General features: G+C 51.1%; 11 protein-coding genes across 11 annotated transcripts; 3 read left to right on the forward strand and 8 right to left on the reverse strand.

The window, feature by feature from the left end:
• Positions 1-228: 228 nt before the first annotated feature.
• On the reverse strand, positions 229-549 carry M431DRAFT_7726 (hypothetical protein; the record flags this gene model as incomplete). Its single annotated transcript, XM_024922554.1, has 2 exons — positions 229-441; positions 544-549. The coding sequence occupies 2 exons, from the start codon at positions 547-549 to the stop codon at positions 229-231; spliced, it is 219 nt and encodes a 72-aa protein (XP_024771973.1).
• Positions 550-2,571: 2,022 nt separating this feature from the next.
• Positions 2,572-4,098, reverse strand: M431DRAFT_91210 (hypothetical protein; the record flags this gene model as incomplete). Its single annotated transcript, XM_024924235.1, has 3 exons — positions 2,572-2,871; positions 2,929-3,418; positions 3,506-4,098. 3 exons carry the CDS (start codon positions 4,096-4,098, stop codon positions 2,572-2,574), a joined length of 1,383 nt encoding a protein of 460 aa, XP_024771974.1.
• Positions 4,099-5,336: 1,238 nt separating this feature from the next.
• On the reverse strand, positions 5,337-6,724 carry M431DRAFT_510483 (hypothetical protein). Its single transcript, XM_024919489.1, has 3 exons — positions 6,434-6,724; positions 6,202-6,379; positions 5,337-6,134 (listed from the first exon to the last, which is right to left on the reverse strand). Exons 1-3 carry the CDS (start codon positions 6,486-6,488, stop codon positions 5,558-5,560), a joined length of 810 nt encoding a protein of 269 aa, XP_024771975.1. The 5' UTR covers positions 6,489-6,724; the 3' UTR covers positions 5,337-5,557.
• Positions 6,725-7,408: 684 nt separating this feature from the next.
• On the reverse strand, positions 7,409-7,717 carry M431DRAFT_538976 (hypothetical protein; the record flags this gene model as incomplete). Its single annotated transcript, XM_024921044.1, has 1 exon — positions 7,409-7,717. The coding sequence occupies one exon, from the start codon at positions 7,715-7,717 to the stop codon at positions 7,409-7,411; it is 309 nt and encodes a 102-aa protein (XP_024771976.1).
• Positions 7,718-7,782: 65 nt separating this feature from the next.
• M431DRAFT_215376 (hypothetical protein) lies at positions 7,783-8,202 on the reverse strand. Its single transcript, XM_024913498.1, has one exon. It carries the CDS (start codon positions 8,083-8,085, stop codon positions 7,816-7,818), a length of 270 nt encoding a protein of 89 aa, XP_024771977.1. The 5' UTR covers positions 8,086-8,202; the 3' UTR covers positions 7,783-7,815.
• A 117-nt stretch (positions 8,203-8,319) lies between these two features.
• M431DRAFT_91272 (hypothetical protein) lies at positions 8,320-8,886 on the reverse strand (the record flags this gene model as incomplete). The annotated part of the gene is made up of 2 exons (XM_024924244.1): positions 8,320-8,633; positions 8,766-8,886. The coding sequence occupies 2 exons, from the start codon at positions 8,884-8,886 to the stop codon at positions 8,320-8,322; spliced, it is 435 nt and encodes a 144-aa protein (XP_024771978.1).
• Positions 8,887-9,346: 460 nt separating this feature from the next.
• Positions 9,347-11,468, reverse strand: M431DRAFT_148302 (hypothetical protein). The gene is made up of 2 exons (XM_024912775.1): positions 11,116-11,468; positions 9,347-11,044 (listed from the first exon to the last, which is right to left on the reverse strand). Exons 1-2 carry the CDS (start codon positions 11,206-11,208, stop codon positions 9,566-9,568), a joined length of 1,572 nt encoding a protein of 523 aa, XP_024771979.1. The 5' UTR covers positions 11,209-11,468; the 3' UTR covers positions 9,347-9,565.
• Positions 11,469-12,246: 778 nt separating this feature from the next.
• Positions 12,247-13,950, forward strand: M431DRAFT_215393 (hypothetical protein). Its single transcript, XM_024913499.1, has 4 exons — positions 12,247-12,546; positions 12,607-12,658; positions 12,739-12,874; positions 12,927-13,950. Exons 1-4 carry the CDS (start codon positions 12,446-12,448, stop codon positions 13,784-13,786), a joined length of 1,149 nt encoding a protein of 382 aa, XP_024771980.1. The 5' UTR covers positions 12,247-12,445; the 3' UTR covers positions 13,787-13,950.
• Positions 13,900-14,480, reverse strand: M431DRAFT_120987 (hypothetical protein; the record flags this gene model as incomplete). Its single annotated transcript, XM_024912118.1, has 2 exons — positions 13,900-14,349; positions 14,418-14,480. The coding sequence occupies 2 exons, from the start codon at positions 14,478-14,480 to the stop codon at positions 13,900-13,902; spliced, it is 513 nt and encodes a 170-aa protein (XP_024771981.1).
• Positions 14,481-14,911: 431 nt separating this feature from the next.
• M431DRAFT_148310 (hypothetical protein) lies at positions 14,912-16,462 on the forward strand. The gene is made up of 2 exons (XM_024912776.1): positions 14,912-15,115; positions 15,183-16,462. Exons 1-2 carry the CDS (start codon positions 14,972-14,974, stop codon positions 16,041-16,043), a joined length of 1,005 nt encoding a protein of 334 aa, XP_024771982.1. The 5' UTR covers positions 14,912-14,971; the 3' UTR covers positions 16,044-16,462.
• Positions 16,463-16,968: 506 nt separating this feature from the next.
• On the forward strand, positions 16,969-21,841 carry M431DRAFT_215419 (hypothetical protein). Its single transcript, XM_024913500.1, has 3 exons — positions 16,969-17,459; positions 17,521-20,687; positions 20,822-21,841. The coding sequence occupies exons 1-3, from the start codon at positions 17,099-17,101 to the stop codon at positions 21,530-21,532; spliced, it is 4,239 nt and encodes a 1,412-aa protein (XP_024771983.1). The 5' UTR covers positions 16,969-17,098; the 3' UTR covers positions 21,533-21,841.
• The last annotated feature ends 649 nt before the right edge of the window (positions 21,842-22,490 follow it).

A 22,490-nucleotide genomic window follows, 5' to 3' on the forward strand; every position in this document is an offset into this window, starting at 1 on the left:
TTAAATATGTTCTTGAGCTAGTCATGAGATGCCTGAGGTAGACTTTGTTGTTCACATGCTATAAGACAAGCATAATAAACTGATGCTCAATTTACATTTTCCACTGACAGTAATTAAAGCAGCTGGCAAGGAACTCGTATCAAACTCGCAGCATTGACAAAACAAGAAGCGCAATAAACCCATCCGTGTATTATGATTATACCACCAAACCACCGTCACCACCACCACTCAGTCACATGCACAGTCACCGCATGTGTCCATGGCCTCGGAATGAAACTTTCCGTCTGAGCTGCATCCCGATTTGATGTTGGACGCGGAGCAGAAGCCCTGGACCTTGTCGGGACAGCGGAATTTGCGGTTCGGATCGATGGAGTTGGAGTCTTGCGCCTGCTCGGTTGGGAGGGCGAGGACGGCTGGGAGAAGGAAGAGGAGAGTCGCGAACTATTTTGTTCGATTGGTTGTTAATTGGAGTTTTTCTTCTTCTTTGTTTATATCTCTGGGAGGGTTTTGTGTGGAATGGAAGAGGTGTTATTCATAACTTACCTTCATGGCTGTTTGTAAAAGTATCTTTTGTATGTATTATATGCGCCTCGTCGTAGATCCGCGTCAAGCAGCGATCTGTGCTCTGACCAATTGACCCTTCTAAACAAAAGGATCTTCACTTCAGAAAGAAAAAGAAATAAAAAGTGTGTCGTCTGAACTTTTGATCTGCGACCGAAGAGGATCAAAAAAAGGGCACGAGAATCTGGGGACGATCCCTTGTTAAGTACTCGCTTACTGCGTACACCTTCAGGGTGTCTAGCTAGAAAGAAGAAGAAGAAAAAGGAAAGAAAAAAGGTATCGTGGTATTTACTTTTTTTTCTTTCGGATTTCTTTTTTTGGACGAAATGTCTCACAACGCCACCGGCAACACGCCCCCCTGCTCTTCCTAATTCCTCAGCTGTCAAAGTCTTGACAAGCTCGGGGATGAGCTGCCTGTGCCGAATACTAACTAGGTAGCTGTCTGCCTCCACTATCCTATCGCTCTCGTATAGCTTTCCTTGGGGGGGGTTACTATTGTCATTCCAAGGGTTGGCTAGAACCCGAGAAAGGGGCGAGAGAATCAAGACTCGACGACGGAAATAGAGGGGAACTTTTGGATATGCAAGGGAGGAATATAGCTTTACTCTTCTAGCTGCAATTAGCGGCAGTGCTTTTTCGCTCTTCGCTTTTTGCTTCCTGGTTCTAGGTTCTAGGTCCTTGTTTTTAGTATGTATCACAAGAAAATGTCTTGGAAAATTGGGCGTGGCAGATGTCTTTTCCTGAAAGTGCCAAGGTTGGTGGCACGAGGTGGACGGTGGATGAATTTGACAGGTTGATGCTAAATATAAACATGAACTGCTGCAAGCACTCAATGCAAGGATCAGAGGCTTTAATGTTGACATCTAGTAAACAAATTCATCCTTCAATTGAGATATGTAAACAGGATAATAAAAAGCAAAGACTCAGAAAGTCTACCAGGCTCTCTCTCTCTCCAAAAACAAACCCCCAAGCAAGCAAGTATGCGATATCAAGAAAAAAAAGGCAAACGACCCAACACTCCCCCCAAAGTCTCATAACCCAGCTGCCAAGCTACTTGCGAAAAGTTCTATAATTACACCCACACTGAGCACATACATTAGCACATAATACTCCCATACTAAAAATATCCCGTCCTGTCGCCTGTCCCGCGTCTTGAAATGAACCTTTTGCGGCGTGGCTTTAAAAAGGGCACGCGAAAAATCCAGCACACTAACTCATTTCGCCTATTCGGTTCTTTTTTGCCATGTCTCTTGTCTAACCTCAGCTTTTTTGCCATCAGCCACAACTGGTCACCTCCCTTCTTAAACTATAGTACCTAGTCTGGTGTCTTTTTCGTTTCCCTTCCGGATAGATTCCTCCGCTGTCATCGAACACAAGGTGAAGGATCACGATCACGAAAACTAGTGTCGTGAAAATACATTCCATAAAAAGATGGTTTGTAACTTTATTTCATTGTGCTAAAAATGCTAAAGCTATCAAAAATCCAAATCCTCCGCCACCGTGTTTTTCACGTTCATATCCTTTCGTCCTCATGTCAGTCATTAGCGGGAGGAGAGCCCATGTTGTTGCCCTTCACAGGACAGGAAAACACCCCCAAAATACAATGTTTCCTCCGTATCAACTCGGTCGTTAAAGGGGCTCAGTGATGGTAAAAATAATGAATGGTGGTGAATATTCCATGCCTTTTTTTCTGCCGCATCGCCCGCAGAATATATATTCAACCATCCGAGTCGCAACAAAACAAAAAGCGAAAAGACCAGGCAAAAAAAGTCAAATTGCAGTAAAGCCTCCAAATCAACAAATCAAACAACAGCCAGGCAGATTCTGTGTAGCTCATTCATACGTTTTTCGCATCTTGTAATCTCATAATGTCATAAGTGCCTTTTCAGGCAAACAAAAGAGAGGGCGAAGAAGAGAAGTAGGAAAGTCATCAATCAATAAATAGACAGGAAGAGAAAAAAAGATATCGTCATGTGAAGGAATGGAATAGGATGGTAATGGCAATCCCGTTTAGGAAATGTCTTCCCAACTGCCATCAACCTCAATGGTCGTCCCTAGGGCCTCTCTACCCTGTCGAATCATGTCTTGTAGTTGTTTGTTAAAGGCCGACATGCGCTCGTCGTTGTCGCGCTCCTCCATTTGGCGGCGAGCGGCCAGCTTCCTGGCTTCAGCGTCGAGTCGCGGGCTGGCGTCAATCTCATTGACCCTACTGGTAGCCACTGAGGCTATGCTGCCGCGGCGGCGATGCCCAGACGAGGCCGACGGATCGGAAGACGACGGCACGACTGTGTGTCGGCGCCTCCGGCCCTGCTCAAAGGTCGAGAGCGCGGCCGACGATGCGAGGACGGCTGAAGTGTTGGCCTTGACAGGGATCCTGCTTGGGGTATGGGAAGGGGTAGGCGGCTTGGGCGCGCTGGGCGCTTTGAAGGAGGCAAACGAAGCCGCTGATGCCGACTGCAGGGGCCTGAGGGAGCTGGCATCAGACATCCGACTACCCGGACGGCCTGCAGCACGACTGGCAGGGCGAAGAGGAGCAGCGTTGGAGGTTGTGGGAGTAGAGAAGCTGCTTGCAGAGCTCATGCGGCGGTCGGTCACAGGCGTCTGCTGGGTACGATGGCGCGGCGATGGGAGAGCTGAGGAGGGCATTCTTCGGGGTGTCCTTGTCTCAGCTTCGGGCTCATGAATCATGACCCAGTTCTTGCCCAGCTCGCCTCCGTTCTCTGTATGCCTGCGTCTCTTGGGCGCCGGACCAGTAGGTGTTGATGCACCGCTGTCGTATGAAGAGTCGTAGCCAGCATTCTGGTTGTTGTTGCTGTAGTGGTCCCGTTTAGGGAGTTGTCTATGTAGACGCCGTCCTCTTTCTCGGCCGCCAAAGTGATAGTCGCGGCTCGGTTGTGAGTTTTGCTGCTGCAGCTGTTGTTGAGAGCCGCCCTGGAAGTAATACGTCTGATCGCTGTTGGATCCCGTCTCGTCCACGCTGACGCCTGCACTCGTCATCTTATATGACGTGCCTCCTCCTGCGTAAAAGCCCTTGAAGGCACCCGCCTTGCAAAACTCCCACACACGGCCAACGACGCCTCCGATGGTGGAAAAGGCAAATGATCCCCAGCTTCCAGATTGTGTAGACTGTTCGGGTTCGGGCTGGGTGAAGAGCGGCGTCGGCCCGCCGCTGGAATCGTCGTCTCCTTCGTCTCGCGATCGCTTCGTGCCGAGGGCTCGTCTGTAGTCGGAGTCGGAGTACATGCTCTCGCCCATGGCGGCGTCGGCGTCGTCTAGGTTGGAGCCGATGACGGGAGAGTGAAGCTGGCCGGCGAGGGCATAGTTTCTCGGGGCGCTGTCCATGTAGACATCCTCAAAGAAGCTGCCAGTCTGCATGCCATTGCTGCGGCTCCATTTCCGCTTGGAGGACTCGGTCGCATAGGTCGACGACGAGAGATAGTCGGTGCTGGAGCTGGGCGACACGGGCGGCCGGAACAGGCCCGGGTGGACGCCGTCGTGAAACGTGCCGGACATGTGGTAATGCGAAGCGAACGTCATGATTCTGTCGATTCTTCTTCTCTTCTTCTTCTTCGTCTTCGCTCTGTCTGTCTGTCTGTCTCCGCCTCGGCGTCGCAGTCGCTCCCGTCGGTTGGCTGGTGCAAGAGCCGGTACCGCAGATGGAGGAGGGCTGCTCGAAATGAATCGATCGATGCCTCGCTGTGCTGTCCAATGATTCACCGTCCCCAACTCGATTGCCGTTCTACCTTAGCTGGGCAGAGCTGAACCGCACAGGACAGGCAGTGAATGAATGGCGCTGCCCTGCTGACGTGCCGCTGCTCTAGTCCGCACCGTAACTTTGGCGATGGTGTGCCGTCTCTCGCTCTCCTGCTTTGTGCCAACTGCTGTGCTGCCTAGCCGCTGGAAAATGTGTTGCTTTTTTTTTTCTTGCCTGGCTCCTTATCGCCCACCTCGTGACCGTTGTAAACCAGGGAACAAGGAAGAAAAAAAGGACTTTGTCACACCCTCTTTTTCTCCTCTCGCCTGCTGCGCCTTGGAATGCGGAGGTGGCGCCTCTGATAAGCCAGCAACCCACGGCGGCAAAGACAAGGAAGAGTTAAGTTCAGTAAAAACAGGGATATGGCAGCGACGCAATCGCCAATCCCGGAATTGATATGTGAGGTTCCCGTGGCTGCAGTGCAAGCAGCACTCACTTCGATAAGCTAGTGGGCGAGTTCCTGCAGGACACACACAAAAAAAGGGGGACGACTATGGCGGTGGGAAGCTCAACCACTGATATACTATAATTTTCGAGCTCTTTTGTCTCTCTTTCCCCAGCTTCTTTGTTGGAATGTCTGGACAGCGGTGAGAGTGAGTGAGAGACAAGTGAACCGATGATTAAGTGGGTTTTGCGCACGCAGTGAGTGTGGCTCGTCTCGCCCCCAGCCTCCGCAGTTTCTCAGCCCTGGTCACTTCAGTTGCTTGCTTGCTCGCTTCTTGGGAGCTTGGACTCGAGCGGGACTGCAATTGACACAATTTGTGCTTGTGCTTGTGCGTTTGCATGAACAGAAGCAATGGAAGCAATCCGGTTCGCCCGGCCAAAGGCTTTTAGTGGTTTGGCGGAGAAAAACATTCTCCCCACACGCACCGGCGGGTGGTCACCAGGCACAAACAGCGCCGCTAGAGGTGTTGCCAGGGGCAATCACGAGATGGTGACAGTATCAGTATCAGTATCAGTATCGATATCAGTATCTGAGATGTCAACGTGGGATTCATCGTCGTGTTTGATTGATTGATTGCTTGCTTGCTTGATACCGGTAATCATTCATTCACTCACGCTTCCTGTATGTCGTGATTGAAAAGCAAAGCCAACTACAGAGATGCCACATGCAAGCACACACTCACACTCACATACACACAATTCTATAAGCTCTCTATTATATGCCCGCCCGAATGTGAATTCGCCGCCCTTCTTAAACAATAAACCAAAAAAACACAACAACTACCAAGCCTCGCAATATCATTTTCGCTCATAGTACTCGTCCTGCCCACGGCTCGTCTCCGCAGACACGCCCCCCTCCAAGCCCTTCTCGCCGTGGACATGCTCCTTGTTCTTCCAAAACTCGTCTCTCTCCTTGAGCAGCTCGTCCGCCCACTCCTTCATCTCAGGCAGAGTAACCTTGGTAGCGACATATGCAAACTCTCCCAGGTCCACATGTCCCTTGCCCTGCTTCTCGTACTCGACCATCTGCAGCATCAGCTCGATCTTGTCCACGTCGTGTACAAAGTGGCTGTCCAGTGTCTTGGAGTCTTCGTACTCCTGCCATACCGCCCGGATCTCAGCCCCAACATCGCCTCCAGCAACACTCCGCAACAGATTCTTGGTTAAAAAGTCCATCGTCTCGGCCTCGCGTCGGTTCTTCTCCGTCTTGGGAACGCCGTCAACTGGTGTAATGTCTCCGACCAAGAGCTCGGCCATGTCGTGGATCAGCGCCATCTTCATACACTTTTGAAGATCCAACTTCTTGGCAAGCGCAGGAGGCGCAAACATGGTGATGAGAGACATGCGATACATGTGATCAGAAATCGACTCGCCTCTGCAGTAAACCCTCCAGTTAGCCGTTGAGCTTCAGTAACTACGCCACGGTACTTCCCAGTACTGACCTTTCGATTCCAAACCGCCTCCATCCCTCGCGCTTTGTAGTCTTGAGTCGAGAAAGCATGTGGAAGAAGGGAATCGGAGAGCTGGAGCCCTCGGTAGGCGCCTCGCTGGGAATCTCCTCGAGCACTCTGTTGACGGACCATTCTCCCGACAGCTTTACGGCCGGCGCAAAGCCCAGATCTGCGTCGTGTCAGCTGCGTTTGCAAACAATGAGGAGCCATGGTGTAGGCCTACTGGCAACAACGTCGGGCACCTTTGCGCCATTCGCTCCCTCTGTTTGCGATCCCATCGTGTCCAGCTGCGTTGTGTTTGTGGTCGCCGTGTTGGTTCTTATCGCTTGTTATCGGCAATCTTTGTCGCGGGGTTCTCGGCGGGCAGGGCAGCGGGTGGGTTAGAGCGCTGAGAATATCTGAGGATGAGAACACACAAGAAAAGAAGTTCTCTTCTCAATCTGAGTACGGAACAAATTAATAAGGGAGAAGAAAGAAGAAAGAAAAGGAAGAAAAAGTAAAATGGAGAGGTCAAGATAAACAAGCCAGCGGCACGTTGTTACTGCACTGGATCCGGCGAGACTTTTCCCGTGTGAGTAAACTCGGCGCCCCATAATTTTGTATGGTAGCCTGTTAGTGAGGCCAGCGGCACAGGTGGAGCCCTCTATCAAGTACAGTAATGGCCAGACAGGGGAGACATGGCCAAGTTCAGGAATATGTTTTGTCAACCTAAAACCTGTTCATTATTGAGATGCTCATTGTAACGCAGAGTCTTGACAGCTGACGGGCCTTGTAGCACAGGTAATATGTCAGCGTGATTTATTTGGTTGCAGCTGTGCATTTCTGCGTTGTATTATGCTAGCACCCGTCATCTACACTTTGGTAGCAACACTTCATGTGAAAGTCGAATACCTGTCTGAAGAGTCCAGACGACATCATCATGAGCGGCACGAGCTAGACCGTACCTATCCTGATAAAAAACCCCAAATATAATCCATATATCCCAATTTTGGCCATGTAAATAAAAAACATAATAATTAAAAACCAACAACCGATAGAGCCGCCAGAGTAAAAACGCCCAAGCCATGTAAACTCCAAATCTAGTGCCAAGACAGCCATGAGGAACATCTCGACGAAAAAGTAGGGAAACAGCTAATATCTACGTAGTTAGCCAAGTATTAGATGCATTGAACAAAGTCCACATCACTTACGCCTTCCATCATGACAACAGCCAGTTATCGTTCTCTTCTTCCTCTTCACTCTCCACAGCATATTCTTCTACCAGTTCATACCACGGCGGCTGAGGTTGATCCGAATCAGGCCCTCCATTTCGGTTGGGAAAGATGAAATTGTAAATCGTATTCACCCGTCTCCCGACGACCACGGATGAAGTCAGTAAGAGGAGGATGCCAATGATAAGATAGGTAGGTCTCGCGACGATGTTGAAGTTGCGATAAGCGTTAACCATCTCCGTCCCTACCAAGGGACCCTCGAAAGACGAGTTATCGTAATCTTCGAACCAAAGCATTTTTGTAAATTTGTCGATTTCTTCGGATCAAGAGGATGGGAGATGGGAATGTAGACCTGGATGGAGTGGAGGCCTATCTTATAATATATTTCTTTAATCTACCTTACACCTGGGCGTCTCTCTCTTGAAACGCATGGGCGGTTTAAGATTTGAGGCTGTTTTAGTAGGTACTTCAAAAGCTTCATAATGGCGTAGTAGTACCAAAGCACACATCGTACTATAGCCCACGCATCTATTGATAACCTTCCTCGAACAAAGTATCCTTCAGCGCCTGATATAGGTAGCAAACAGAACGCCAACATACAAGGAATAATCGATGAGATTGTCGACAGATTGGAGAGAAAGTCTCTAGAATATCCGATGCCCATGTACGCATTACTCTCTTCTAGGATACAGCCAAGGAACAGATAAAAGGAGAAAGCAGCATGCAATGCCTATCTATGTTTGAGCTTGCAGCATTTGTTCTCTACCCACCACGTTAAGCTCACCATACTTTCATCTTCACAGCCACGAAACGTGCCTCAGCCCATTCAACCCCCCTAAATGGCGCTCTCATAAACCCTATCATCTCCCACGCCTCCACCCCCCTTCATACGCTTTTCTCACCTCCAAATCTCCCTTCGAAAACCCTCCGTCAGCCTCTCGTCCTCGCCATAATCCTCCTGCCACCCCGTAAACCCTCGCTCCAGCAGATACACCTCCTGCTCCTGTGGCGGCGCCTCGCCCAGCGCCGCCAGCTGCGCGTCCCTCTCGCGCAGGTACTTGAGCGCCGCAAAGGGGCCCCGCTGCTGGCTCAGCGCGCAGTGGAAGATGACTGCCTTCTTGTCCTTGAGTTTGCGGACGAGGGTGGGCATGAGGGCGTCGATTTTGTTGCAGGGGATGTTTGTTGAGCCTTTGATGTGGCCGCCGATGTAGTCTGTTCCAGCATTTAGTAGTTGCCAACATCAAGATTGTAATTTTGAGATGCCACTAGTTTGAAGTAACCATCACCAATCAGGGCATTAAAAGGGAAAATGAAATGAGAAAAGAAGTCCAAGTCACGACATACCGACATCTCGAACATCGACCACGGCAAAGCTAGGTTCCGCCTGCTCCTGCTCTGCCAGGATCTTCTCAGAGAGCGTCTTCGCAGACACTCTCTTGATGGACGCTACAGTAACGTTCGACATGCTTCTCGTGGGAAAAAGCCTCTTGTTTGCTGAAAAAAGACGAAATGCGCGCATATACTTGTGCTTATATAAGAGATCGACGCTCTCTAGTGTCAAACCCAGAGGTTATTTGAGGATAAAGACAGCGGCAGAGAGGAAGAGAGTGAAGAGAAGGAGACGTTCTATTGGTGATGAAGTGCCGAGTGTGTGTGCCTGAGCAAGTATAAGCCGTTAGGCAGTTACGAGTATGGAGGGAACAATTTTAAGCTAGCTTGCATCTGCTGGCAGTGGGGGCCGTGCGTCCAATAAAAGCTCGCCAGGTTGACGGATTGGTCTTTGCCATTCTCAGAGTCAAGTTTGCGCTGTTTCGATTCGTTTCGATGGACTCGTATCACCTTTATTGGCCCATTGGCTCACTACACAGTAGGATATTGGGTAGAGAAGGGAAGCCAAGATGAAATGTAAAAAAAAAAATATCATTGATTCAAGGGTATTTTGTTGCGTGTACCCCTTCTACTCCGTTGTCTTATACAAATATATACGCACATAACAAACACACCAAGCCCACTTCAGAAAGTGATTGGTGTCCTCCATCATACATCATTGTAAAATAAAAGGAAAGAAATCAAGCAATTGCACCAGTCGCCGGACTCTCAAGGAAACAAACACACTTCGTACGCCCCGGATATTCCCAATGCACTCATGCCTTACCAACCCACCCTGCGTTGCTGAAAAAGTCAAATAGTCTAGCTCCTTTTTGTGAATCTAGTCGGCAAATCTCCTTGGCTTGCTTCTTCTTGAGTGTCCCATTGCCCTTGATGGCTTCCTTGAGGATTTGCTCCTTGATCATCAGGTATGGCTTAGGTTGTAGCCGAACCACCTCGCACAGCTTCGCCTCCTCTGGTGTGAGGAGATGCAAGTCGGGGGCGTTCTCTTGCGTTAATTGCAAGGGTTGCACGCCTGAAATGGGCTGTGGAACATATTTCTGCTTGCTTGGGCTATGGCCATTGACCCCGTTGATGCCGTTGACGCCGTTAACCCCATTAGTGTGGCCATTGGTCAAAAGCTTGACGTCCTCCCCATTCGTTTCTCCATTGGTTAGTGCCGAGCGTATTGGCAGCTCAGGGGCGATGAGAAGTGCTGCACCGCTTGGAGGTTCTGGGGGAGGTTGGGCCTTTGAGCGCTGGCTGGATGCCAACCGCTCCCTATCCATGGACCCCATAGGTATGGATTTCTGTATCCGGCTGGCCTTTTCATTTTCATACTTTTCGCCGCTTCGGAGGTCCCCTATCCGCAGACTGCGCCATTCTTGGAGTTGAGCAATGGCCTGCCTGAGATTCAGCTCATCTTGCAAGCCCTGAGTAAAATCTTCGAAATCTTTGTGGTTCATAATGCGACCAAAGGGCTTCGCCCTCTGCAGCAGGTCTTTTTCTTCCTTGGTCTTTCTCTTTTCATTTTTGGTGTTTTCCCGGTAGTCGAGTAGATTGTGCTCAAAAATCACCTTTTTGCGTTCCACTCGCTGTGTGAGACGGCAGTTGTAGATTTCCATTACAGTCAGCTTGAGCTCCATCTCGGGCTCAAGCTCACCCGTTCTCGGATTCAATCCATCACCGGGGTCGAACTGCATGAGCTGCACCGCCTCTTCAGCCTCGTTGGCATACTCTGTCTCAAACTCGAGACGGCCAGGCATATAGCCCTGGATCTCGTGACAGCTGGGCACACTGGCCGTTGGCTTCGTCTTTGGCTGAAGAGCCGGCGCATTCTTAGACGCCTCTCTTCGCTCTTCGATTCGCCTCTTCTTGCGAGATTGAAATTCTTCTCGTGGGATTTCGTTGGCAAGTTCGCAGTCATGGGGGCTGCATCTTTTGGGCAGCGGAAAGGTGGATGGATCAACGAACGTCTTAAGGTAGTGATCGCGTACTTCATCCTTTTCGCGGAACCCGCCAATGTGGTCGGCGATATCCGCCCATGAGCCGAGTCCGTATATCTCCGCGCCCTCGAGCAGCAACAGTTCCTCGTCAGCTCCCCATTCACGGTCAAATATGGGAAACGAATTCTGCTCGATTACGCGGAACGAGTGTGTTGCGGGATCGTGGGCGTTGCGAGATTCTCCCTTGCCGAAGCAAGGCACACAGAGGTCGAAATCCGAACATGCAGGGTCGGCGCATCTGATACGGACCTTTTGTTATGTCAGCAGCTGGAGCCATGAGATGGGGATTGACGATGCCAATTGGGTGCGGCTTCACTCACCGTAGATGTAATGTCGCACGAACAAACGTCGCATACGTATTTCACACCACCCTCGCCTCCCCTCGTCGCCGTCTTCTTGCGAATAACGCCCATCTTGCAGAGTGTCGCAGCACGTCAGCGGTTTGGCGCGAAGCTTCGCACCCTGGGATTGGTGGAGCAGGCCGGAAAAACAGCGGCAGCCGGCAAGGGGGCTGCAGATGCGGTAGCGAGATAAAAAGAGTGTCTGTGGAAAGCGCGCGCGGGGGAGACGTAGATGCGGCGCTCTGTTTGATGGATTTCACAGAACTGCGATGGTGGCCGATGGAAACGAGGTCAAATCCCGCCCAGCAACCGCGGCCAGATGATGTTGGGATGTCGCGATCCGGTGGAGCCAGCAATGCGCTCGGCCATGGAATTCGCTGGAGCCTCTGAGGCAGCAGAGCGGCACTAGACCAGATGCGGACGAGGGATGCCATCACGTGACATTGCCATTGATGTGTAATCGCCTCAGCTTGTTCTCTGTTGTTGAATCTGCAGATTGGAGAGATGTAGAGAGTACTTGTTGTTCTGTATCAGCATCTCTAAAGTTTCTATCATCGATTCTGCATTTCCTCGTATGCAGTACTTGTAATCTCCAAGCCTCCATGCTATAATTCTTTCCCGCTGAATTCAACCCTGCAGCCACATTAGTACTCAGGTACTTGAGCCTGCTGCTGCTGCTTCAGGTGCCCCACCTCAAAGTTTGCAGCTTGCCGTATCGCTGTAACGCCATGCATGCACTGTCTATTTCGTACGCTGTGTTGTATTACTGGTCTATAATACAGGTAGGTATTTACCTCGTAGTTATCTGGAAATGCTCACCCAATAAATCCAAGCATGTGAAAGCCTTTTTGATCCATCTGATGATGCAGTGCTAAATGACGCATCACAGCCCACATCAATCCTGCCATGAATGCGTCATAATAATCCCCTGTGTAAGGCCATAATGCAACACATAGCAATAGTTCCTTTTCAACCGTGGATCGCCCAGCAATTGGATGGAATGCTACACGATTAATGCTTGGCCCTTCTGTTGGCGCGCTTATACTCTTGACCCGCTTGCCAGAATCCGGCGCTCCCAAAAGCCTCCCGAACAGCTAATTGACGTATTAGCCCGAATTTTGGTCCTTGATGGGACCCTCACCTCAAGATCCTCCGGCCTAGCTTCAGCTTTATTCTCCGAGATTCAATATAGTCCACGGACAGAGCCTATCCCTTCCCTTCCGTATAATTTATTCTCCCGGATCTTTGCTCGCAGATTCTTCCCGTCGGCTCGTTTCTTGTTTGAGCACCAGTAATAACAGTCGCCGTCATGCCCGACACCATTCTTGACGACATCTCCCACCGGAGGTACAACCCACTAACAGACAGCTGGCTGCTCGTCTCTCCTCACCGGACAAAGCGACCGTGGCAGTAAGTGAAGATTCAAAGTTGATTACATGTCCTTTTATGCTGATTTGCTTTATTTTATAGGGGCCAGCAAGAGAGTGCGTCCGTAACGACTCTGCCGGAGTATGACCCCAAGGTGAGTGTTCAACTATCATGCGGTTTTAAGATGCTACAGCCATCACATGTCTACATAGACTCATCTAACAATTCACATAGTGCTACCTCTGTCCTGGCAATCCTCGCGCTGCCGGCGACAAGAACCCCAACTATGACAAGACATTTGCTTTTGTGAATGACTACAGCGCTGTCAAAGAGCAGCAGCCCGACTATGAGGTCTCCCAGTCGTCAGATGGTATGTCCCTCATGATGAGTGAGCATAGGCCCGTGCTAATCAAGCAATACAGACTTGGAGTCGCTTCTGCTGCGCGCTCAGGGAGTCAAGGGAGTGTGCTATGTTCTGACGTTCTCACCAAAGCACAATACCACTCTTGCAGATATGCCGGCCCAAGACATCCTCCCAACGATTGACCACTGGACCCGGCTCTACGCCAACCATCTATCCCCGTCAAATCCGCTTTCCGAAGTGGCAGCAAAGCTTCAGCTTTCCATTTCCAGGGAAGAAGCCCCTATTCCCAAGGACAACTACCGCTATATGCAAATCTTTGAGAACAAGGGTGCAGTCATGGGCTGCTCCAACCCGCATCCTCACTGTCAGGCCTGGACAACGTCTACTATGCCAGAAGAGCCGGGCAAAGAGCTGACACAAATGACCAAATACCGTCAGAAGCACGGAAGGCATCTGCTAGCAGACTATGTCAAGCTGGAACTGGAAAAGGGGGAACGTGTGTTGTGGCAAAACGCCTCCTTTGTCGTTGTGTGCCCGTGGTGGGCTGTCTGGCCATTTGAAGTCCTCATCTTGCCCAAGCGCCATATCCGCGCCCTCGTCGATTTCACAGCTGATGAGCGGCTGCAGCTTGCAGAGGCCATCCAGGAGGTTACTCGGAGATATGATAATCTGTTTGAAACCCACTTCCCATACAGCTCGGGCATCCACCAGGCTCCGTTGGATGGAACACCCGAGGAAATTGAGAATGCCTACTTCCATATGCACTTTTACCCTCCACTGCTGCGGTCTGCGACGGTCAAGAAGTTCCTCGTTGGATTCGAGCTCATGGCGGAGCCACAGCGAGATATTACTCCAGAGCAGGCAACGACTCGTCTCCGGGCATGCGATGGAGTGCTGTACAGAAACAAACTGAGCTAAGCGGCTCTGCTTTCAAATAGATAATTATAAAAGTTTTGGATTCTTTATATATTCTCGATACTATTCCTACATTTTCACCGCTGTTTACATAGTAGCATATGGCATGGCACATCCTACTCGAATTCCACGTAATGGCTTCTGACCATGGGCATCCAGATGAGTGCCGCCGTAGCCAGCGTAAAGGGAAACACCTGGGGAAGGCCAAAAGTCATGCTCTTGAACACAAACAACTCGCTGGCAAAATGGCCCAGCGCCACGACATACGTCCAGATGGCAATGTTGTACACCGGCCCAATGTTCAAGTGGTACGCCGCGTAGCACCGCACAATGCAAGTGATGAGCGTCCACGTTCCAAACAGCCGACCGGCGAGGGGCGTCAGCTGGTCCTCGGCCTTGGGGTCGTTTTGGGCGTGGACCAGCTTGTTGGCCGAGTCCTCGGGGTTGAAGTTGGCGGATGCGGGCGGCAGCTTGGGGTTTCGGATGAAGCGGCCGTTGTAGACGCGCCGTGAGAAGTGCAGGGTCGTGTAGGCCTGGAGAGAGTTGCCGATTGACACGACGGAGAGCTGGTGGGCAGATGGATTTGTTAGCGAGTGGGCGGGGTTCAAGATGCTTATTAGGGTTCGATACGTACGATGAGCATGTAGTAGGGCAAAATGCCCTTGTTTGGCGGCAGAATTGACTTGATGAAATCCATGGCTGAGGTGTTTGGTGCAATTGGAAGTGTCTGGGCTGGAAACTTGGAGGTTTGAAAGGGTAGAGCAGTGTTGAGCTAGAGGGACGGGAATTCGTCTTCTAGTGCCAGGTACTGGGACATTCCCGTGGCCGCCGACTCAGTACAGGGCTGGTACCCAAGCTATGGAAGAAGATTCATCACAGATCGCACATTTTAGATATCTGTAAAAATACTTATATGTGATTCACCAGACCCCTATACATCTGCAATTGTCAAAATATCACTGATCTCATAAGTAAATTATCGTTAATATCGCAGCGTTGGTGAATATTCGGGACATGTCTTTTACCTTTGGCTAGGCCGCGAATGGCTAACCTGGACCTCCCGTAACTTTTCATGATTGGCCAAGTGGCTGTTCCCAACAGCCTGTAGATCACTAAGTCAAGCTCCCACCAAAATCAAATCTTCTCCCACGGCCTATCTTCAACCTTTCAACACAGAACGCCGCCATCATGGAGTCGATTACGAGCTTCCTAGAGAACGTGCCTCAGCCTGTCCAGTTGGCTCTGGCTGGAATTGGTGCCCTTTACTTGGGGTCCAAATTCTTCAGCTACCTCCAGCTGGTCCTCAGCTCGTTTCTGCTCCCTGGCACCAATGTAAGAGAGCCCCTCCTCGCGTCTGCAGCTTGAACCATTTTTTCTTCTGTTGCTGACATCACAACAGCTTCGTAAATATGGCAAGCCTGGCACCTGGGCTGTCATCACCGGTGCCTCCGATGGTCTAGGCAAGGAATATGCCACGCAGCTCGCTGCCAAAGGCTTCAATCTCGTGCTCGTTTCCCGAACCCAGTCGAAGCTCGATACTCTCGCCAAGGACCTTGAACAAAAGTACACCGGCAAGGGTCTGCAGGTCAAGACGCTGGCAATGGACTTTGCCCAGGACAACGATGCGGACTACGAGAGACTACGAGAGCTTGTGCAGGATCTGGACGTTGGTATCCTGATCAACAACGTCGGTCAGAGCCACAGCATGCCCGTATCCTTTTTGGAGACGCCCAAGGAGGAATTGCAGAACATTGTCACCATCAACTGCCTTGGAACCTTGAAGACTACGCAGGTTGTTGCCCCCATTCTTCAGAAGCGCAAGCGTGGCTTGATCTTGACCATGGGCTCTTTCGGTGGTTGGACTCCCACGCCTTACCTGGCTACCTACTCTGGTAGCAAGGCTTTCCTCCAGCAGTGGAGCAATGCTCTGTCATCTGAGCTTGCTGATTACAACGTCGATGTCTACCTGGTCCTCAGCCACCTTGTCACCACCGCCATGAGCAAGGTTCGCCGCACCAGCTTGCTCGTGCCCAACCCCCGTGGCTTCGTCAAGTCTACACTGAGCAAAATTGGACTTGGCGGCTACCAGACCGCGCCCAACACCTACACTCCATGGTGGAGCCATGCATTCATGCTGTGGGTGATTGAGAATGTCGCTGGTGTCAACAGCCCCCTCACGATCTGGTACAACAAGAAGATGCATCTTGACATTCGCCGCCGCGCTCTTCGTAAGCAGGCCCGCGAGGCAAAGAAGCAGTAACCGGCTCAAAGCCTCTATATTTTGAAACGGTACCGAAAAGAAGCGGAAAAGGATATAACAGACTTATGGCGCGGTATGAGACTAATGGCAAAGGCGACTAACGATTGGATGAAATATCGTTAATACATTTTGTACCATGGGTTCTCGGCCACACTATGTAAGATATGAATTTGTGAGGCTAAAGAAAAGGGATAACAAGTACTAAGTAATCATATTTGCAATGGCAGTCTATGGTTAGCCCTAATATTGTATTTATGAGGCGCGTGAAGCTTGTACAGGCGAAGGAGACGGGCGTGAAAGTGATACTTATCAATTGACTTTACTTGGCCTATATGATGGCTGAATTCGACGTAATATCAAAGTGAATATCTATGAAATAGTTGGCATATATAACAAGATGAACAACAAGAGGGACTGGGCTAATGAACGGAAAGTGAATCGCCCTGTGTTGGGTTTATTCAATGAGCATGCAGGGGGGATATGAAGCGTATCACGGCTATCAATCGGTGGCCTCGCATTGGTGGTTTGATATGGGTATATATGGGGAGATGAAATATTCCTACAAGGACTGCATGCATAATAAAAAACACAGAAGACGTCAACATAGAAAAGGCTCGAATCAGAGTGCACTCTCGTGATTGTTTACATGCCCGCGAATGCTGGACGCTGCATTATGTAAGGCATCCAAAGCGTTCGGTCACAGCGCCAAGACAAGCCCTGATGCGGCCTAGCGCATTTCCACGCCCAGGGACGAAAAATGCAGAGCTGTACCAACCTCCCAGTGCTACAAAATAATCAAAGAAGTTGATCAATCTTTTTGCTCCAGCCGCCATCGCCATCCTTTCCTCCCGCATCTCACGCCGCCACCCAATTAGCGATCGCGGCGACGAGCTTCGGATTTGGACGCGCAGCTTCGGATTGCGCCTCTCCCAACGGCACGTGCAGCTCGTCCTTGATGGTCTGACCGGCGCGTTGCTGTGGTCAAGGTCAAGGGCAAGGTGAAGGTGAAGCAGTTTCTGCCACGGCACGATCACGAATCCCATCAGCTGCCCGACATGTCGTTTCCTCCAGTGACGCCGCTGCGCCCCGTGCCGGGCGCTTTTGTCAACACGCCAGCCATTGTCGCGCGCTACCAGAACAACACTCACGATCCCGTCCGCCGCACGCTGTTCCCGTCCGACAGCCAGAATGCTCAGACGTCTACCGCCACCACAACAGCCGCCCAGGGCACGGTCTCGACGAGCACGACGGCGGTGACGGCGACGGCAAACACAGAGGGGGGAGGGCTGGCTTCGCTGACTCCATTGCCGCCCCCACGCGTCGAAAACATCCCGCCCGTCCTCAAGGCCGCAAAGGCCATCAACGCCTTCTTGCAACTCGACGAGAGCTTTCCCGACCTGGATTCCTACTGTAGACGTAAGTTTGGCGTGCTCACTAGATCACACGAGAGACGAGGCTGACTAGCAAACGCGTTCAGAGGGCGCATCATCCGACTATGAGCTGCCAGGCTCCGATTCCGCCTGGGCTCCCTTCCAGAAGACCAACATGTACCCGATCCCGAACCAGGTCTTTGATCATTACAACTCTGGCCAGCTCCAAACCCTTATGGGCCTATTTGCTGAGATCAACCACGCCTGGGTGGTGATTGACAACTCGCTCTTCCTCTGGGACTACACCCACTCCGACCCCGAGCTTATTGGCTTTGAGGACCAGCCACACACAATCCACGCTGTGGCCCTCGTTCCTCCGAAGCCAGGCATTTTTGTCGGCACAATCACACATATCCTGGTCGTGGCGACCTCTTCAGAGATCATCCTGCTTGGTGTATCTGCGACAGACACCTCTGCCGGGACAAAGACGGTTACACTGTATCAGACCAAGATGGTCCTTCCCACTCGCGGCAACGACATCCGTGTAATTAGCGGCTCTGCGGATGGCCGTATCTTCTATGGCGGATGCAGTGATGTCGACATCAACGAGCTTTACTACCAATCTGAGGAAAAGTGGTTTTCGAATCGGTGTGGTAAGATCAACCATTCGAACCCTGGCTGGTCCTCGGTTGTCAGCATGCAGACTGGCTTTTGGTCTCAACGGGATCCCGAGCATCTGGTCGACATTGTCATTGACGATACGAGGAAGCTGGTTTACACTCTGTCAAGCACATCGACTATTCGAACCTATCACATGGAGTCTCCCGAACGGCTAAATAAGGTGATTGAAAAGACAAAGCTTCACTGCCTCCGAGATATTGCGCACATGATTACACAGTCCAAGCTTTTGACCGATCGAACCAACCTTGTTTCCATCAGTCCCATCTCTAAGCAAGAAGCGTCGAAACTGCACCTCATGGCGCTGACTGACACTGGCTGCCGTCTCTTCTTCAGCGCAACTAATGCATCCTCCTATCTGTACGGATCCCAATCAAACCTGGCTCCTCAGAGCATGCAGGTTCAGTTTATCAAATTTCCTCCTTCAGCACTTGCTCGGCGATCAACAACCCAATTTGGGTTGAACGGTCAACCTTCAGGAGAGGCCGTGGTGGACCTCGATTCAACAATGTTGATTTCCAGCAGACAAGGTGCCCGCTTCCCACCTGGATTCTTCTTGGACTTTGTAAGCAACAAGGACGACCCGAATTCCGATTCCCTGTTTGTGGCTGGCCCCGAGACTGGAAGAATAAAGCGAACTTCACCTACGACACCCCTGAGATACTTTGAGCAAGCGAGCTGGATTGATATTGGCAGCCGAGCCGAGGCTGTCGGCCTAATCACGAAGCCCTTTGCGGCTGCTAATCAGCCGGTAGGATTTGGTAATGAACTGGCTGTTCAATTCGACGAGGCACCTAGCGAGTTTGCTGTTCTTACCAACACTGGCATTCACGTCATCCGGCGGCGGAGGTTAGTGGATACTTTTGCGGCCGCTATTCGAGATGCCCCCGGAGATGAGGCGCTGGATCTCATGTGTCGCCGTCTCATTTTCCTCTATGGTCGCGTGGAGACGGTTTCGACAGCGTTGGCTGTGGCCTGTGGCCATGGAGGCGACTCCAGACCAGGCTCCGTCAAGGCAATTGACCAGGTAACGGAGGATCGAGCGAGAGCCCTGTTCGTCGACTTTGGTGGTCAGCCCACCATTGTGGAAACAGATTCGTCATCACTCACAACAGATTCAGTCAAGCTATCGTCCCGGCACGATGCATTGGCGCTGTACTTGTCGAGATTGATTAGGAAGCTGTGGAAAGCCACCGTCATCAAGTCGAGTGTTGCTCCCAATGGAACGATTTCCGTGTCCTCTACAATCCCTCCGCCCAAGCTCATCGCCATCCAAGAGAACCTTGAACGCCTAAGGAAATTCATCGAGTCTAACAAGGGCCTCATTCAGGGGATGTCTGGCCCTTCTGACTTGCAGAGAGTTTCCAGCAGACAGGAGGAGGTGGCATTGCAGGCAGAGCACCAGGCGCTGCATGCTCTGCAAAGGCTAATGGAGAGCATCTCAGAAGGCATCTCATTTGTTCTCATGCTGTTTGACGAGCGTGTGTCAGACATCTATGCTAGGCTGGATGATGCTGCTCGGCAGCACCTCAAGGATTTGACGTATGAGAAGCTCTTTTCACAGGCGGATGGCAAGGATCTCGCCAAGCTACTTGTCAAGGCTATCGTTAACCGCAACATTGAGAGTGGCTCCAATGTCGAGACAGTCGCCGACGCGCTCAGGCGGAGATGCGGCAGCTTCTGCAGCCCAGATGATGTAGTCATCTTCAAGGCTCAGGAGTCGCTCAAGAGAGCTTCTGAGCAGCCCCCCAACACCAACCAGTCCAGAATCCTCCTCAACGAGAGCTTGACCCTCTTCCAGAAAGTAGCGCGCAGCCTGACGTATAACAACTTGCAAACTGCTATTGGGCAGTATATTGATATGAAGTATTACGCCGGCGCAATCCAGCTCTGTCTCTACGTCGCCCGGGAGCAAGACAGAGGTAATACTGCCTTGATGTGGATCAATGATGGCAAGCCCGCGGGCGATCCTCGCATCAGCGCCTTTGGTGAGAGGCGGAAAGTCTACGACCTGATACACGAGATACTTCGACATCTGGACGCAGCCTCAAGCCTCGAGCCGCTTATGGTTGACGGGCGACCAACGCTCATCGCAACAAAGAGAAATGAGGCTTACGAGGTGGTCAACGGGTCGGATGACGAAGTGTTCCACTTTGATCTGTACGAGTGGTACATTGAGCAGGGATGGACGGAGCGGATACTGGGCATCGACTCGCCGCACGTTATCACTTTCCTGCAGCGGCTGGCGGGCACCAACGTGGAGCATGCCGACCTCCTGTGCCGCTTCTACACCAATCGAAGCCGCTTCTTTGACGCGGCCGAAGTGCAAGCTGAGCTGGCCGGCTCCGACTTTGCGCTCGGCATCAAGGATAGGCTGAGGCTTCTCAGCTTGGCAAAGGCCAATGCTAACGTGGCGACGGTCGGCATCAGCCGACAACAGCAGCAGAGACTGAACCACGAGGTGACGGACCTGCTTGAGGTGGCCAACATCCAGGACGACCTGCTGGGTCGCTTGATGGCAGACGACAGAATTGATGCGGATCGAAAGGTTGAGATTGAAAAGGCTCTCAATGGTAGGATCATTAGCCTGTCAGAGGTAAGACACCCCGATGAACATTTCCCAAAATGCGCCGAACTTTTTCTGGTTGTCCCTCTTTTGCAACATGTCACTTTTCATTATTCAGTTGTCATTTTCTCCGTTTCCGGATGCTAACGAGCACTTTTGTGCAGCTCTTCAACGATTATGCCGATCAGGCAGGATACTACGATCTGTGCCTGCTGATCTACCACACGGCCAACTACCGCAACCCCACGACCATTTCGTCGACGTGGGATAACTTGATCCAGCAGACTCACGACGAAGTCATGGCAAGACACGAGGCGATAGAGGCGAGCATGCAGATGCCCCCCTTGCCGTACGAAGCCGTGACAAGCAAAATTCAAAACATTGCTCACCACACGTCGCTCGATAGCTTCGTGTTCCCCATCCAGACGCTTCTTCCGCAGCTGTGTCGGTATGCGGTCGCTTTCCAGCAAGACACGACGATTGGCGCCGATCCTACGTGGCCGGTGCAGCTATTCCTGTCTCTGGGCGTGTCCCATGATATGATTGTCCGCGTGCTAGAGAGCGTATTTGATACGCAGGACTATGGCTTTAGCGGCATGGTGCGCAACCGCATCATCGAGATCATCGTCTTCGTGATCGGCGATTGGGTGGCTGAAGTACGGCGACGTGGCGGCGCAGGTAAGGGAGGCTCGCTTGGCCCTTCTATCAACGACCTTTTGCAACGTTGCGAGGCTGCCTTGCCAGGACCGGGCCAGGGCCACAACAACGGCGGCGCAGACCTGGCAGACGTACGACGAGCGCTGAGGATGCTGCGGAGAGAGGTGGCCGGGCTAGTGGAGCGGGTGGTGCCAGCGGCGAGCATGAGGTTTATGTGAGATGTGAGATGTGAGCGGATCCGGGTGGACTCTATTTTCTAATTCCTATTTCTCTCTTGATTTTGTTTTTCATGGTAGCTACGTCGGAGGAAGGGAGGTGTGGAAGGAAGATGGTAATCATTTTGTCACTTTTTTTATACTCTTCTTTTTGTTTTCTGCCTTTTTAGTTTTGCTTGATTCAAAGTCATGTCCAAAGGGGCAGGAAGAGCGAAACACAAAAAGGGAGGGAAGCGAAGAATGAAAGGAGGAGAAGAAAGTAACGACAGAAAAAAAAGGACACATGCAATTATGGTTTGTGATGGGGCGCCAAATGGGCAAGGGTTCAGTCTAAACTAAAGATTCCGATTATTTGTATAAGAGAAGAACACAACACGAACAACACACACACACACACACACACACACACAAGGGGCATATATATGCAGAAGCGTGGATAAAGTAGAAACGCGAATGAACTAGTTAGGTAGGTTTATGTAGTATTATGCGAAGGGCCAAAAGAACACTGGAGAGCGCGGGTTTTTGAACAATTTCTATTTTTTCCCATTTGTTCCTGATTTGGTCAGTGTAGAAATGCCTTATGTTTTTTTATGGTTTATGATGATGACGTTTGATTGGATTTATTTTGGATGGTCGGATGATGGCACTCGCCTCGTTTTTCGTTTGGCCAAATGGGATTCATGCCCAAGGGATGGGCGATTTTTATCCAACCGCATTAACGCCAGGGGGGGCGAAATACGACCAGTAGGAGAGCAGAAGCAGCATAAGCGTGCGAATTGGACCTTTCGGAAAGTGCGGGAAAGGAACAAATGATGTACTAGGATGCAAGCAAAAAAAGTGGAAGCTTTTGCTGCATCTCCGGGGCCGCAATGTTGGTCGTTTTCCGGTGAGGCGAGTGGCTCGTGGGATCGGCACGAGTTGATAGGATGGGGCTTGTAGTACACGTACATACAGAAGAGGG

Source organism: Trichoderma harzianum (assembly GCF_003025095.1).
Source record: "Trichoderma harzianum CBS 226.95 unplaced genomic scaffold M431scaffold_10, whole genome shotgun sequence".
Taxonomy (NCBI): Eukaryota; Fungi; Ascomycota; class Sordariomycetes; order Hypocreales; family Hypocreaceae; genus Trichoderma; species Trichoderma harzianum.